At 37.8% G+C, this 14,868-nt stretch overlaps 3 protein-coding genes across 3 annotated transcripts in view; 2 read left to right on the top strand and 1 right to left on the bottom strand.

The window, feature by feature from the left end:
* The first annotated feature begins 112 nt into the window (after positions 1-112).
* LOC145481857 (uncharacterized) lies at positions 113-3,542 on the top strand. Its single transcript, XM_081460415.1, has 2 exons — positions 113-180; positions 1,264-3,542. Exon 2 carries the CDS (start codon positions 1,285-1,287, stop codon positions 2,692-2,694), a length of 1,410 nt encoding a protein of 469 aa, XP_081316541.1. The 5' UTR covers positions 113-180; positions 1,264-1,284; the 3' UTR covers positions 2,695-3,542.
* A 252-nt stretch (positions 3,543-3,794) lies between these two features.
* Positions 3,795-10,595, bottom strand: LOC145481880 (cytochrome c oxidase assembly factor SCO1-like). The gene is made up of 6 exons (XM_081460442.1): positions 10,403-10,595; positions 8,294-8,519; positions 7,066-7,263; positions 5,645-5,743; positions 5,271-5,386; positions 3,795-4,336 (listed from the first exon to the last, which is right to left on the bottom strand). Exons 1-6 carry the CDS (start codon positions 10,487-10,489, stop codon positions 4,178-4,180), a joined length of 885 nt encoding a protein of 294 aa, XP_081316568.1. The 5' UTR covers positions 10,490-10,595; the 3' UTR covers positions 3,795-4,177.
* Positions 10,596-10,678: 83 nt separating this feature from the next.
* The window catches only part of LOC145481827 (cilia- and flagella-associated protein 74-like), a 32,254-nt gene continuing 28,064 nt past the window's right edge, over positions 10,679-14,868 (top strand). Inside the window, exons 1-6 of the mRNA XM_081460371.1 lie at positions 10,679-11,326; positions 11,706-11,781; positions 12,790-12,856; positions 13,230-13,318; positions 13,763-13,861; positions 13,969-14,073. Of these exons, the coding sequence (XP_081316497.1) occupies positions 11,164-11,326; positions 11,706-11,781; positions 12,790-12,856; positions 13,230-13,318; positions 13,763-13,861; positions 13,969-14,073 (599 nt within the window). The 5' untranslated portion in view covers positions 10,679-11,163. The remainder of the gene's footprint in view (positions 11,327-11,705; positions 11,782-12,789; positions 12,857-13,229; positions 13,319-13,762; positions 13,862-13,968; positions 14,074-14,868) is intronic.

The raw sequence follows: 14,868 nt of genomic DNA, 5'->3' as shown, positions 1-14,868 counted from the left end.
AACGCCGCCATTTTGATTGCATTCGACACGACCGCGTGACCTGGAACTGAGTCTGAAAACTGGCGACAGGGGACGGGTCGGACGGATTCATCAGACGGATTGCATAACTTGCTAGTACTCTTCTGTAAAGGTTGTCGGAGCTCGATCTTTTTCTTCGTGAACGTCTGCTTATCAATCGAGGTATGTAGAGACTTCCATAGGTAGTTTAACTTATTCCCACATTACAAACATAATCTTGTCTGGGTCTTATCTGCGTTATCTGCATTTGGGTACGCTGCCGCTTTCTCACTTACTGTTTCATATTTAACTTAATTGCTCTCCAGAGTGAGAACTCAGCTCTGGCCCTGTCTCTATCACGCAATGCTACGCTCTTTGGAGTGTATAAGAGGGTCAGAACTGGACGAGACTCAAACTAGCGGTCATGTGATCGAGAAACCGGAGACCTCTAGATCGTCGCGTGTTCGATTCATTTCAGTGCCGGAGATTGATCTTGCAAAAAAGGGTTTTTAAATCTTGACCGTTTTGGTCCGAGACACTTTTGTCTTCCCTTTCTGATCCTTATCAGTTTATATGCATTGGGGTAGTGCAGATATCTTGCCCTGTTCCAAGTATCATCATCATCATCATCAGTCCTCATCACGCCATCGGACGCATAAGGCCTTCCAAGTATAGGCCTCCATAATGTGCTGCGGCCGTTTCATTGTCATTGGCCCCCGGCCGTTTTGATACATCACCGAAATCAATTGACCATGAAAGCCTAGGAGAAAGCCATACAGGAACTCATGAGTTGGTCATGTTTTAGAAGGCCAAAATGCTTTGCCTCCTCCCCCTCACCTCCCAAGTCCAGTTCTGGCCGTGACTCATGTCAGCATATGAGGTGCTTGACAGCATGTGCTGACAATGTTCCTGGAACCTCTCTACCAAGAGAATGGTATTGCATGACAGAGAAGCCTACCCCATCCAGTGCAGAAGAAAGAAAGGTCCTGATCAGCTACACTCTGCCAGGGTCCCCTTTCACATCATCAAGCTCATCTTCACTCTGCCCCACACCCCCTCCCATCTGCATCTGACTTATGTTTCCTTGTAAGTGAAGCCTCCCTTATTCACTGCTTAATCAGCATATTTCCCAAATTTATTTACAAAAATCAATTTTACTTTTCCTTTACCTTTCCTTTTCCTTTTTCCTAGAGCAGGCATGGATAGGCGCTATATAAATATTTGTTTATTTATTATTATTATTATTAATTTTTTTTTTGGTTTCAGTTTGGTTTGAAGTCTTTCCTAATGATGGATGTCAAAGAAAAACCAACTGGGTTTTTCCCATCTGTGTCAACGCTTCTTGGGCAACACTGGTACAGGGCTAAGGCTGCTGTCTATCTGCTTATTTTACTCATAACAATGCCATTCTGTCTTCTATTTACTATTTCTTGTTGGTTTTTTGGAAGAAAGGCCCACAATTGTCAACGTGTTGAAGAATCTCTCAGGCGTACTGTATTGGTATCGGGCGTGGCCCACACTAAGGGCCTGCATATTGCTAAAACCTTGGGAAAAGCTGGTCATCGAGTGATCTTGGCAGACTTAGAGGACTTTTGGTGTTCTGCAGCTCGATGGTCACGGTTTATTTCCAAGTTCTATACCGTACCAAATTTAAATTCCCAGGATGGAAAAGAGGAGTATATAAATGGAATGATTCACATTGCCCATGTGGAGAAGATTGATTGGTATATTCCAGTAAGCCATACAAAGACAGCTGTGTTAGACACAATCATCAAACAGCGTCTTGCTGCGGCAAATCCAAAAATCAAATGTCTTGTTTTTGATGATCCAAAGTTGACTGCCGTTCTTGATGATAAACTTCTCTTTCTAGAGGAATGCCGAAAACTTAATCTTCAGGTGCCATATTTCCAACAAGTAAACAATGTTGAAGAAGTCCGTGAAATGGCCAAGAAAGGACTCTTTTCAAGAGCTCACTACTTTCTTAAACCTTTGATGCCTTATTCTGTGGACCGTGTAAACTTCACACGCATACCAAGCAATGCAGAGGAGTTTGACAAGTACATCACTAGCTATGATTCAAAGCTTAATGGTGACAATCCATATCTTGTCCACCAGTTCATAAAAGGAAAAGAATTTGCAGCTAATGTCATTGCTGTGGATGGGCATCTGCAAGCTTTTCATGTCTGCCCTTGTTCACCAATGCAAATTGACTATGATGTCGTCAAACACCCAGAGATCAAAAAGTGGATGGAAACATTTTGCAAAGCCAAGCAACTCACTGGTTGTGCTTGCTTCGACTTCCTGGAGGATGAGAAAACTGGAGAAGTTTATTGCATCGAGTGCAATCCGCGCCTTCATTCAGGCGTGGTTTCCTATCACATGCAGCCCAACCTTGAAAGAGCAATATGTGGAGCCTTGGATGTTCAGTTTCAGTTGTCCACTGCAATAGAACCTCCTGTTTCTTCTGCTCATGTCTTCTGGTTATACAATGAAATCGCCAAAGTTGGTCTTTTCCAGCAAGGACTTGGGGAATTTTTTTCTACTTTGTGGACTGGTAAAGATGCAGTTCTGGATGCAAATGATCCTTTGCCATTTTTTATGCTGAATCACTTTCAAATGCCTGTTATGCTTTTACAAGCACTCATAAGTGGTAAAAGATGGAATATTACAAACTACTGTCTTGGACAACTGAGGTAGTTCAATTTTTATTGTGCCAGGTTTTGCAAACTTACAGAGAGATGTCAAAATCAAAAGACTTGACTTAATTGCTGGGGAAATTGTTATAAGCACTTTTTCTTTTTTTCATTGATTGGAAAGGCATCATTATGGTGTAAAATAAATATTGATTTACACAGTCAGTATGTTTACAAACCAGACTTCTCTCACCAGAGATGAATCAGATGTATGAAAAGAGAGAGTCAGAGAGATCTGTTTACTCACACTTTTCGTAAAGGAACATCCTAAAAAGTCAAATGTCAATATTTATTTCTGTCAGAACATTACGTAGAAGATGGTAGGTAAGGAGGTAGGTAAAGTTTGTGCTCAAGCCTAGCTGCCCATCAGGCTGTCGCTTATCTACTAACAGTTTCTGTAGCATGAAGCAACTAGGAGTATTTCTACTCCTCCCCCCCCCCTCCCCTGGATGGGATGCCAGTTCATTGCTAGTTTGTCTTGTCCAAGAACACAACACAATAATATTATCCTAGCCAGAGCTCAAACCCAGACCAGTCAAAATTATATTATGGAGTTCAGTCTGCTAACCATTAGGCAGCTGTGCCTCCCAAAACATAGTTAAACAACGCATTAAAAACCTTTGGTCGCTTGCAATATTTTGTGAACAAAATGTTGTTAATACTTGCTGAATAATGCTGTTCACAGTATCTGTAGTATTATTGTCATTTACTTTTAACCCTTTCACTCCAAGGTGAAACCTGGCATCAGCTTTATGATTCTAACTTTTACTTATATGTGGATGACAATTAAATTTATTATCTAGCATATAGCTGGCATTGTTTCACTGGCTCTCTGCTCCATTTCTTCTTGTTGTTCTGTTGCACATTTGCAGAGCTTTGCTGCCTGTGTGTCTTTACAGCTATTTGTACAAGTAGTTTGTCAGTGTGCCAACAAAACCTACAGACACATGTGACTGGCTATGATTGATCATTCAAATGAGAGCTAAAGCATAACTTTCATGTAGTGCTGTTTATTATGCTGTACAAAGTGGTTCTGACTTTGGCATTTGTAGACGAATTTTGGCTTGTAAGTTACCACACAAATGAAAGCAAATCAGCAGTACCTTTAATTTACATAGTACTGTTAATAATGTCTTGCTCTACAAAGTGGTGCTTGTAGTTTGTAGATTGAAACCCTAGTGTGTGGCCATGCAAATAAAGGATATTACAAAATACTCTCAAGCAGTGCTCTTTGTTTTTCTGTACTCTTCAAACTGAAATTTGGATTTTTTTTTATTTTGAAGTTTGGCACTCTTTTATATAAAGTGGTTTGGCAACATGTAAGCAGTGATATCTTGATACACTAAATTACTTATTTACGATATGATATAAGAAATTAATGACAGTCATCCAAAAATCACTTGGTTTTCTTGAATATCATCTGATTCTTCTTGCTTTTTTTCTGGTCATTTCTTGCAAGGCCGGCTGATTTTGTAGCATTTAAATACTTAAACATTTGTTTGCTTTTTATTACGTTGTTTGAGTTTGTATGAAATCATGTGTTTTGTAATCCCTGTAGCAATGTCCTCTGCTGTCTTATTTTGTCCAAAATATTCAGCAAATTCACCTGTTGGATCCACAAGGTATTGAATGATGGTGTGGTCAACCTGTGAGAAAGATAGAAATGGTAAAATTGACGATGGAAATTAATATTGTGGGGTTGTGACAATGTCCAGTGAGTGCTACAAGGCATGGTAAGTGCTCCACGCTGATTCTTTTGTACTGTCTATTTCCTGTGCAGAAACCTTGCGGGTGTGTTGTTATTCCCACCTGAATGAGACAGGAACCTTAACCAGGCATCAAAGCTCACCTTTCATTAAGTTGAGAAATCTTGATGAAACCAAGATTATATGTCATATTATTTGATGTAATTATATTACTGTACATGGAAAGCTCTGTGGTTCAATTAGTGAATAATCAAACACTCAAGACCATGTTTGACCACACTTCCTAACACCGAGAAGAGAGCTAAAAATATGATGGATAGCTGAGTATTTTTGACAAACTTCATGGTGTTCGGAAATGTGGTCAAAGACTGTCTTGAGTGTTTGATATATCTTCTCAATTGGAACTAAAACTAAGAAAAAATGGAGTAAATAAACCAAAAAACTTTATGCTACATGTAGTTAACATCAGAAATCCAAAATTAATGTTCACTGTCACAGCATCGTGATTTCTTTTGTTTAAAACTTGATGAATTATTTTAGAGTTTGCAAAGCCTCTTAGACCATCAGTTTGGTGCTTTTTCTAGGTTACCATAACATGAAGCAACTAGGATGGAATGCTTGTCCACCACAGGGTTACCATCCAGCAGTTATTCAACTTTGATGGTACCCATTCATACACCTGGGTGGAGGGCAGCACTGTGAGAGTAGAGCGGTCAAGTGTCTTGCCCAAGAACACAAAACATTGATCCTGCCTAGGGCTTGAACCTGGACTGTGCTATCTAGAGTACACAAGCAACTAGGCCATCTTACCTCCCGAAGTACAATGTTACATGCACTATGTTTATGTTTATGAATTATATTATGCGACACATACAATGTAGTCATTGTCCTCATCTGCTGGTCCTTGACTAAAATACACCCTGTAAGCCCGGCAGACCTGTTTCACTTGCTCAAGTGAACCTGTCAGACCAAGGAGACGGGGATGAAACTCTGCAATAAAGCAAACACATTTGTTGTGAACTACTGGTATGTTTATTTAAGTACTCTTTAAAAATGGTCAACTGGTTCACTAAAAAAACTGGAGCAAAGGGAAGGCAATTATTTTGCATATTTTCATTAGTAATGGCAGATTGTCCAACAAATGTGTAGAGGAGAGGGTTTGGTGCCTGTTAGGAGAACTTGAAAATTTTCGGAGAAGTTTGAATGCTTTTTCACTTCAACTGATCAAAATCTTCAGAAGATAGGTACCTTGCACATATTGTTTTACAGCCTCAACATCATCCCGCATGGGATCAACTGTAATGAACAAGGGTTGGAGTTCTGCACCCAGCGACTCTTTTTGCTTGTCTGAAAAATACATTCATGCAAACAAAAATAAAATTACCATAAATCCTCGAATTAGTGCCCCCCCCCCCCCTTGAATAAGTGCCCCTCCTTTCGGCTGAAATTTAAAATAACAAGGGTTGGAGTTCTGCACCCAGCGACTCTTTTTGCTTGTCTGAAAAATACATTCATGCAAACAAAAATAAAATTACCATAAATCCTCGAATTAGTGTCCCCCCCCCCTCAAATAAGCGCCCCCTCCCCTTCCCCCCATTTTGTGGACGAGAAATGAGACAAAGGATGTATAGTTTTCGTCATGTAGTATTGGATCTGTACATTGTTTCAGTTTGTGAACACGTGAAGTGAACACGTCGAACACGTTGAACATGTTAAGTACTAACGGTGTCGCGATTTAAACTTTAGGATCAGCTTTTTGTGTCAATAAACAACTTATGTTGGTGTTTACATACAGATGATGTATTTAAAAAATGATCATGTCAGGCCATGATTTGGGAAAAATTAAATAAGTGCCCCCCGTCTTCTCCTAATTTGAAATAAGCACCCCTGGCACTAATTCGAAGATTTACAGTATTTCTTCACATACATGTAATAATAAAATCTCTGTCAGTAATTTTAAACCATTTGAGGAGTGCACCAGCTGGGCCAAAGCCAGGGGTATGGCACAAGACAGGGCCGTTTGTTGCAGCCTCCTGCGCCTCATGGCACAGCATGACCTAACAAACTAACTAACTGACAGACTAATGGACTAACAGACTAACCCACCCACCATTTGAAACCATTAAACATATGTAAACACATATTCTAATTTTCATGTTACTTTTTCGGTCATTTATCAACATCTTAAAACATTTATTAATATCTCTTTCAAGGATGTAGCAAAGAGCCAACAATTGGCTAATTTCATTACCTGGAACAATAGCTCTTTGTCAGCTGTTCAAAATTTACTGATGTCTCAGTGCAAAAGAGGAAAAGAGGTCCAAGTCAACTCTCTTACTTGTTGAAACTTGCATGCAAAACTCAAGATCAATTAGAGACACTGTATGGATCACTATAAAGCTATGCTATCAGCAGGCCCGATTTGAAAAGTGAATGAAATTTGTTGTGGCTCAAGCCAGCAGTTTTTAAAACAATAAGTGCCAAACCAATTACCTACCATGCTTTGTTTTGGATTTGACACAGTCAAAGAGCCTGGTTATCCATTTGGCTAAAAGCCAAGCCATAAGTATGGAACTGTTTTAAATCATCTTTCAAATTTTTAAATTCTTAGAACTGAACACACATGTGAAATAATGATGTGTGATTTCTCAAGTTACTGAACAGCTCACCGACAATGTCAATGGCCTGTCCCATTTTTTCCAGCTCGTCTGGACAGATATCAGGACAGTGGGTAAAGCCAAAGTACAGCAAGATCCATTTGCCGTGGAAATCTTTGTCAGTCACAGCTTTTCCGTTATGATCTGTCAAACTGAACGGTCCACCAAGAGCGACTTTACCTATTGAGCGATTCTTTTCCTTTTGTTTGACTGCATTTAAACAGAAGATCAGAACAAAATATTAATAGTTCTGTAGCTTTACAGGATAAAACATGTCTTTTTAAACATTTCAGTGTGATATTGAACAGATGATTTTCTTTAGACAGGGAATGTCTAACTCTTTTAAATGCAAATATATTGAGTATGTAAAGGAGGGGTACACTAATATTGACCATTTTACAATCTCTTAATATTTTAACTTTTATTGCATGTATGTAGTTAGGTTAATTCTAATTATAGTTACTGTAATTATTATAGTTAGGACTTTTTTAAAATCATTGTAATTATGCATATATACATACTTGTTTTATTCATTGTTAAGTAACTTTTTATTGTTCATACTTTGTACTATTCTTAGTTATTTTATAATTACTCATAGATTTTTAGCACAGAGGGCCACTAGGTTATCAGTTTATACTGTCACGTGTTACCCTCTCTAAATAAAGTTGATTGATTGATTGATTGATTGATTAATTGACTGATTGAGTATACAAAGATCTAGGTAAATAAAAAAAAACCACAGTGATACCAAATGCTAAATTTCTAAGAAGACATTTGCTTGATGATTTCTTTCCCCAAATCCTGGTACTGACCCTGTATTAAAACTGAATGCACAGTCAAAAAGAACAATAGAGCTACTAGATAACCAATTAAACCAGTTTTCCTCCAGCAAAACATTGTAAGATAATAACCCTTTTTGTGGTTGGTTTTTCTCATTTGCATTACAATGTAATCCAATGTGGATGCGAGGCAATTTCAGGCTGAAACTACAAAATAGCTAGAAAATGCCTCACATATGTGCTCAATTATATTGTAATGTGAGGGCTATTGTACTGGTTTTTGCATACTGTGTCACTATTTTGTACTTTCCCAGAGATGCTGGATACCAAAAAGTAAAACATTACTAGATATTAATTTAAGATTTTCTAGAATATAACCATAACACTGAACAATATCACACAATTTAGACCTTTCTCATCATGAAAGCAACTGAAAAAAATAAAGTTACTGGCTTTCTTACTTCGTTCCTTTTCCTCCTTAAGATAACGTACATAAAGCAGGAGACCTCCGCCGGCAAGTGCGACAAGTGCTAAGGAAGCCCATGTCACAGGTCCTCTCTTAGTTGTTCGTTCAAAAGCTTCATCAAATGACTTTTTATTTGATTTCTGTTCTTCAGCCCGTGTAACTGGATTTCTTGCAAAGCGTATCACAGTTCTATTTTGAGAGACATTGGGGATGGGCCTCACCTGAAAAAGAAAAAAAAAACATTAACATCTTTGAACCCCTAGTAGTGTTGAAGTGCCCAAATAAATAGTGTTCACTGCTGTTGAGTTAAGTCAGTTAGCCTGATTCTCAGATGGTCAAGGTCGCACACGGCAATGCACTCTCTCTTAACCCTGGGTAAAGAAACCTGTTCTTGACGTTGTAAATTATACCCTGTTCTAATCTAGTGCGTGACCATAAGCAACCTGGTCCGAGAATCGGGCTAGTCTGCAGTCGAATATTCTTTTGTTTAAAGGCACACAAACAAGGTAAAAGGGTCAATACAAAGCAGAACTGACTACATATATACAGTAAGCTAAATGGGTATGTGCCACTGTGAAGGGTATAGTTTTCAGGCAGTTTAGTCTGGAATAGGGTATAGAAATCAGATAGTTTTGGTCTAGAATAGAATATAATTTACAGAGTCAAGAGCAGGGGGGTTCTTTACCCAAGGTTAACTCGGAAGTGACATTTTATGATATTGGTTTAGTTAGCAATTGCTGGACTACGATACCTGGGAGGTGGGAGGAGAAAAAGATGGGTGTGCTTGTTGGAAATTTTGAAAAGAACCCCTAAGTGGTACCAAGATCCTGTTTTGTGGGCGTGGCTTAAAATTTTTTTCACCTTTACGAGGTACTAATTCTAAAACAACACATTATCTCCTGTCTTATTTTTTTTCAATTCAATATCCTGATGGGTACCTGAAAAGCTCCAGCTGTGGGGCTTTTAATACTGAACACCCTATTAAGTAATAACCACTTTTTTAGCTCCTAAAGGGTACGACAAGCACCGCCATCCTTGTTATATCGGAGTCCTCCCCTCCTCAGGCTATGATAGTGATAAAGTTTCTGCGTGGAAAATAGCTGGTCTGAGGTAGGGTAGGGATTTTTGGTGCCTAGCGAGTCTAGAATAAGGCTGCAAAATCAAGCTGATCGTGGTCTAGTGTAAGGTAAGGGTTACAGCGTCCCAGCAGTACACCCCCACCAAAAGATTTACAGAGTACCCCCCGAGAAAATGACTATGTGTACACCTGCCACCCTTTTTTCAGTAAAATGCGTGAGATTTTTCGTCTCCACAGAACCTGAATTTCCGAAGATTTACTGATGGCTTCCGAAGATTGCCGAAGATTTCCAAAGACTTCCGAAGATTGCCAAAGATTTTGGACGACTTCCGAAGATTGCCGAAGATTTCCCGATGACTTCCAAAGATTGGTGAAGATTTCCCGACGACTTCCGAAGATAACCGAAAGTATAGAAAGATTTTCGACGACTTAACCATGACAAAGGAAACCGGAAACTTGTCACATCACACAATCTAAACACGAGTTGGTGTTGCGAACTCAATACGCGTAACGGAGTAAGCTTGAAGATGCTTTTTTGCTGGAATCACCAACTGTTTTTCCCGGGAAAAAAAAGTGAATTTTTATTTAATCGGTTTTTCAGCAATTACACTCGCTATTGCCAGTTAGGCGTGAGAAATTGGTCTGAATGTATGAGATCACAATTTTAGATCCGCAGGCGTGAGACTCACGCTTAACGCGTGAGAATTGGCAGTTATATGTGTGATACATGAAAATGGGTTAAAAGTCACACACAAATGTGTAAAAAATCAATATGTGCTCTAAGCCCCAACCACTACACCCAGCCTTCCCTAACTAAAATACACGATGGGGCCATGACAACTGTCACGGAATGCAATAATTTTGATAAAACGATCCCTGTTTTCCATCACATGTGACTAAGCTAATATTCAGCACGTGCCAATTTCTTTGCACTGTATAGGTCTATATCACTCCCGATTAGAAACTTTTTCAACTTTTTCTTTTGCGTAGCGAGAAGAAAATTATTGCATAAGCCACGCGTTATACCTCAAAGTGCGCTGCTAATCTCCCTGGCCAAGTCACTTGAAGGAACGTCTTGGGTAGTTTTAAACGATATATGCTTTGTCTCAACATCCTTGATTTCTGATTAGGAACTAGCAAAGTGAAAATGCGACGAAGATTTTATGGAACGAGACGACAAGGAAAGTTTACTGCTTTGGAAATGCCGCCATATTGGTTTAAAAGACGCGGCTACCTAGACGTTTATAGTCCCAGTCTCCCTAACGAAGTCGTGGTTACTAAGCTGACCGCTGTCATGGCCGCCGTGTTTTGTTGTTCAACGGGTACAATCGACTTGAAAGTTGACAGGCTCTAAATAACAGCTTGTTTACCTGTTGGAATTGCTATGCTTTATTGATTAACTCGTTGCGCTTCGAAATGGGAGCATCTGAATATCTTGTGTAGCATTTTTAGCCTGGAGTTGAATACTGTGAAAGGAATTCTACGGGAAAGATTTGTCTCAAGTGCCTGATCTGGAAAGCTAAGACTTAGCGAGCTATATTTCCGATAATGACCTGTTATTTTCCAGTGGAACATTCTATCAAACGGCCATTTCAGCAGCTCCGTAACGATCCGTGACTGAAGAGTTGCAACTAGACACTCTTCATACCATATCTACACATGAGAATGGTTGTCATTGGAGACCGCTGAATCGTCGAATTTTGTTGCATTGGCTGTGTTGGGACAAAATATATTGTTACATTTGTACATAAAAGGTAGTACAGAGCAACCAAGGCCCATTTACCGATATGGAAGTAGTTGATTTAGAAAAAAAGTCCCTTGAAGACACAATGGAGGAACATGGATTTTATGAGACAAATGATCAAACAGCTGATGCTGATACCAACGGCGAACTGACTCAAGAGGATGTTGATAAGTTTCAACAAAACCATTGGCAGTTTTCTGATGAAGGTAAGAGAAAGGAGTTTGGAAAATGAGAAAGTTTCCGAGAAAGGGTTTTCTTATGAATCTTGTGGGAACAGAAACAAATGTTTTTTTCCATACCATTTTAGAAACTGTAACTTAGGCTTTGTGGAATACAAAACTACTTTGGATGAATGTCATTTCAGTCTAGATCTGGTGCAAATTTATGAACGGGTAAGCCGTTTATGGATCACAGAGGTTCTTTACACAAATTGTGTGCTGCCTTAATGATTAAGTCCATTCCAATTCAAGGTTAATTATTTCGCTTCTCATCTATTAGTATTTTAAAACAACTCTTGTTTGGATTTGGCCTGGGCTTTTATATATTTACATTCAGTTATTTCTTCTTTATTGACTTGTCATGCAGGGCCAATTGAATATGAGAGTGATCCTTCATCTGATATTGACAAGAATTATTTCAGTGATCAGGAATCTCTCACAGGGTGAGGCTATGAAAGAATGAATTCAATCAATGTTTGTCTCCAGGGCTGTTATTAAGGGTTATATACTGTTATGGCTGAGTATGCTTGATGGGTCCTTGATGTTACAGGTAAACTTGTCTGTTGTTTAGATAATTTACCCACAAACCAACAAGTTTGTTATGAGTTTGAAGATCAAAGCAACAGGTGACCTATAACTTAATGACAGTGCTGGTACCAAAAATTTGTTATTTGCGTAAAAAATATTTCAAGCATGTTTGTCTGATCTTGTGTATTTGTTTAAAGTTTTACTTTGAGAGCTTTAGTTGCTGAAGATTTTTTTTCTAGGGATAGAGATCTTTAAGCCTAAATCACCAGACAAGTTACTTTGCAAATCTACTGACCCAAAGTAGAGATCTGCAACCTTGTTCCCAGGATCTCTTTTGCTCCACAGAGTGGGAAGAAGAGAGACCTGGGAACAAGGCTGAGAAATATACCGTTGGTAGATAAAATATGTCCGCCCGATTGAAAATCAACTTTACCAGCAACTTTATAAATCTACTATTCCTCTTTCTACTGATCTACTGGTCAAGATAGAGTTTTGTATCATTCTGATAGCCTGGCTGATAGGGCTAGTGCCACTTAAAGGCGCTCAGTCTCAGTTGTTTTGGCCACATACAAAATTACCTTTGAACTGAAGGAAACCTGAAAATAGTAGACAGTTTACTAAGATAGAAAAACACCAAAGGGGTAATCATAACCCACAAAGGAACAAGGATGGTTAAGGATGGAGAAGATTAACACAGATTATACACTTAAACCAAACTTGAAAAATTTAGGTTAAACTTTTCAACACACACAAACTGTGGCGTAGCTCCTTGAAGTCTGATCACTTGCAAACAAACACAATGGTAGTTATATTATCAATAATAAGCATGATAACATTTTTGAATGATCACAGTGAGGCAGAGATATTTCAATTCTATTCTTTGTACCAAACCAAATCCAAGGTCAGTTATTTGTAATTTACAGAAGTATGGATGGTGGAATGGAAGAGGATGAGTACACATCCGATCCAATCATTCAACAAAGGAGGCAGGTTAGTGAAGCTGCCTACTGTTTTGAGGAAACTGTTTTTAAAATTTAAGGTTACATTGTTCGGTCATCTCTTTATAGTCTTAAAATAATGCATCTGGTTGTAGATTCATCCCCTGTGAGAGATATGTTGGACACTTGTGGTAATTAACTATATACTGATAATTTTTTTTATTAACAGAGGTCAATAGAATATCTTTGTCTGTCGGTAACATGAATTCTGAAAATTTTACTTGAAAAAGAACTTAACAAAGACCGGATTTCTTTATCAACATGTAATTTTCCAGCTTGCATCTTAGACATGTTGAGGATCACCTTTTTTCAGGCAATAATTCAATTGATCTAAATACAGTGGTTGGCTGAAAACTCTGTTGTAGGAGAAATTGCAACGTTTGGCACTAAGGCGTCATCTAGACCAACTGAGTGAACAAGTCCTGGAGAAAGACTATCTTGTATCACAGTTCAGGTAAGTGTCTTATTCTATGACTAGCACAGGTTGAACTTTTAAAATAATTGCACATTCTGGTAATTAGCAATGCCAATTTTAATTTACTTTTAGTTGGTTATTAGTAGTATTTGATGGTTCTAAAGGTAATCTTACATTAAGCTGAACATATTTTAACTGCAGGAGAGTTTTAGCATTCTTTCATTTCTTAGTATCTGTATCAGGCTCTGTCATGGGTCAATGTGTGATATTGAGCTCTATCTATTAGATTTTCTTGTCAAGCACTTTTATCATGAGCCCCTGGCTTGAGAAAATGGGCGACCACTCACTGTGTCATGAATTTAACTAAATTATTACTATTGCAGCCCTGACTATTAATAATTACTATTGTCAGTATGAAATTGATGGCAATCTACCATTAAACATATTTATCTATTATTTATTTATTTATTTATTTATTTCTAGAGAAGAGCTTAGTAAATGTCAAGAACACATAGATCAACTGCAGAAAGACAAAGAATTGGTCAGCAGTGAAATAGAAGAAGCTCAGTCTCAAAACAACATGTAAGTAATAAATTATAACTCTAATGAGTCATCTGAGTAAAATCAGTCTCCGATCCCACCTTGTACTGATGTGCGCTAATTAGAAATGTAATTGTATTTTTTACTAGGGCTTCACTATACAGACTGAAGGCTTATCACTCTAAGCTGTGCAATGAAATAGATGCTGAAAAAGATGTGGGAAGAGAAATTTCACACCGGCTTGAAGAGGCAGAGTACGTAGGGAGACATTTCAATAATACTCCTAATAATAATAATAATTAATAGTAATAATGATAATAATAATAGTAATAGTAACAGTAACAGTAATAGTAATAGTAATAGTAATAGTAATAATAATAGTAATAGTAATAGTAATAGTAGTAGTAATAGTAATAGTAATAGTAATAATAATAATAACAATGTAACAAAAACAGTGACAGTGACAAACACAATTCATGAATATGATAAGAAATAGCAAATTAGGGCAGTGGCAAATTAGAGCAATCATTATTAATAGCAAATTATGGCAAGAGCAAATTATAGCAATAGCAAATTATAGCAAGAGCAAATTATAGCAAGAGCAAATTATAGCAATAACAAATTGTAGCAATAACAAATTATAGCAATAGCAAATTAGAGCAATGGCAAATTATAGCAATAGCAAATTATAGCAATGGCAAATTAGAGCAATAGCAAATTATAGCAATTATTATAGCAAATTATAGCGAGAGCAAATTATAGCAATAGCAAATTATAGGAATAGCAAATTATAGGAATAGCAAATTATAGGAATAGCAAAGTATAGCAATGGCAAATTATAGCGATAACAAATTAGAACAATTATAGCAAATTAGAGCAATTATTATAGCAGATTAAAGCAAGAGCAAATTATAGCAATGGCAAATTATAGCAATGTGCAGTTCAAGAAAATATCCATGCTCCCCTCACAGAAGGAATTGGAATTTCCTGGGGGTGGGGGTTCTGGAAGACCAAAAAATTTGAAGAAATGTATGAAGCTTAACTGGAAT

Source organism: Orbicella franksi, chromosome 3 (assembly GCF_964199315.1).
Source record: "Orbicella franksi chromosome 3, jaOrbFran1.1, whole genome shotgun sequence".
Classification (NCBI taxonomy): Eukaryota; Metazoa; Cnidaria; class Anthozoa; order Scleractinia; family Merulinidae; genus Orbicella; species Orbicella franksi.
Note: the sequence above shows the minus strand (reverse complement) of the source record. Positions and strands in the feature narration are given on the sequence as shown.

What these genes read in the sequence shown, in the direction of transcription:
- LOC145481880 (XM_081460442.1), bottom strand. Translation starts at nt 10,489, where the DNA reads ATGTTGAGACAAAGCATATATCGTTTAAAACTACCCAAGACGTTCCTT. An exon ending in TGTAAAACAATATGTGCAAG is followed by an intron (nt 5,387 to 5,644) that starts GTACCTATCTTC and finishes GCTTTATTGCAG; the next exon opens with AGTTTCATCCCCGTCTCCTT. An exon ending in ATGAGGACAATGACTACATT is followed by an intron (nt 4,337 to 5,270) that starts GTATGTGTCGCA and finishes TCTTTCTCACAG; the next exon opens with GTTGACCACACCATCATTCA.
- LOC145481857 (XM_081460415.1), top strand. Translation starts at nt 1,285, where the DNA reads ATGATGGATGTCAAAGAAAAACCAACTGGGTTTTTCCCATCTGTGTCA.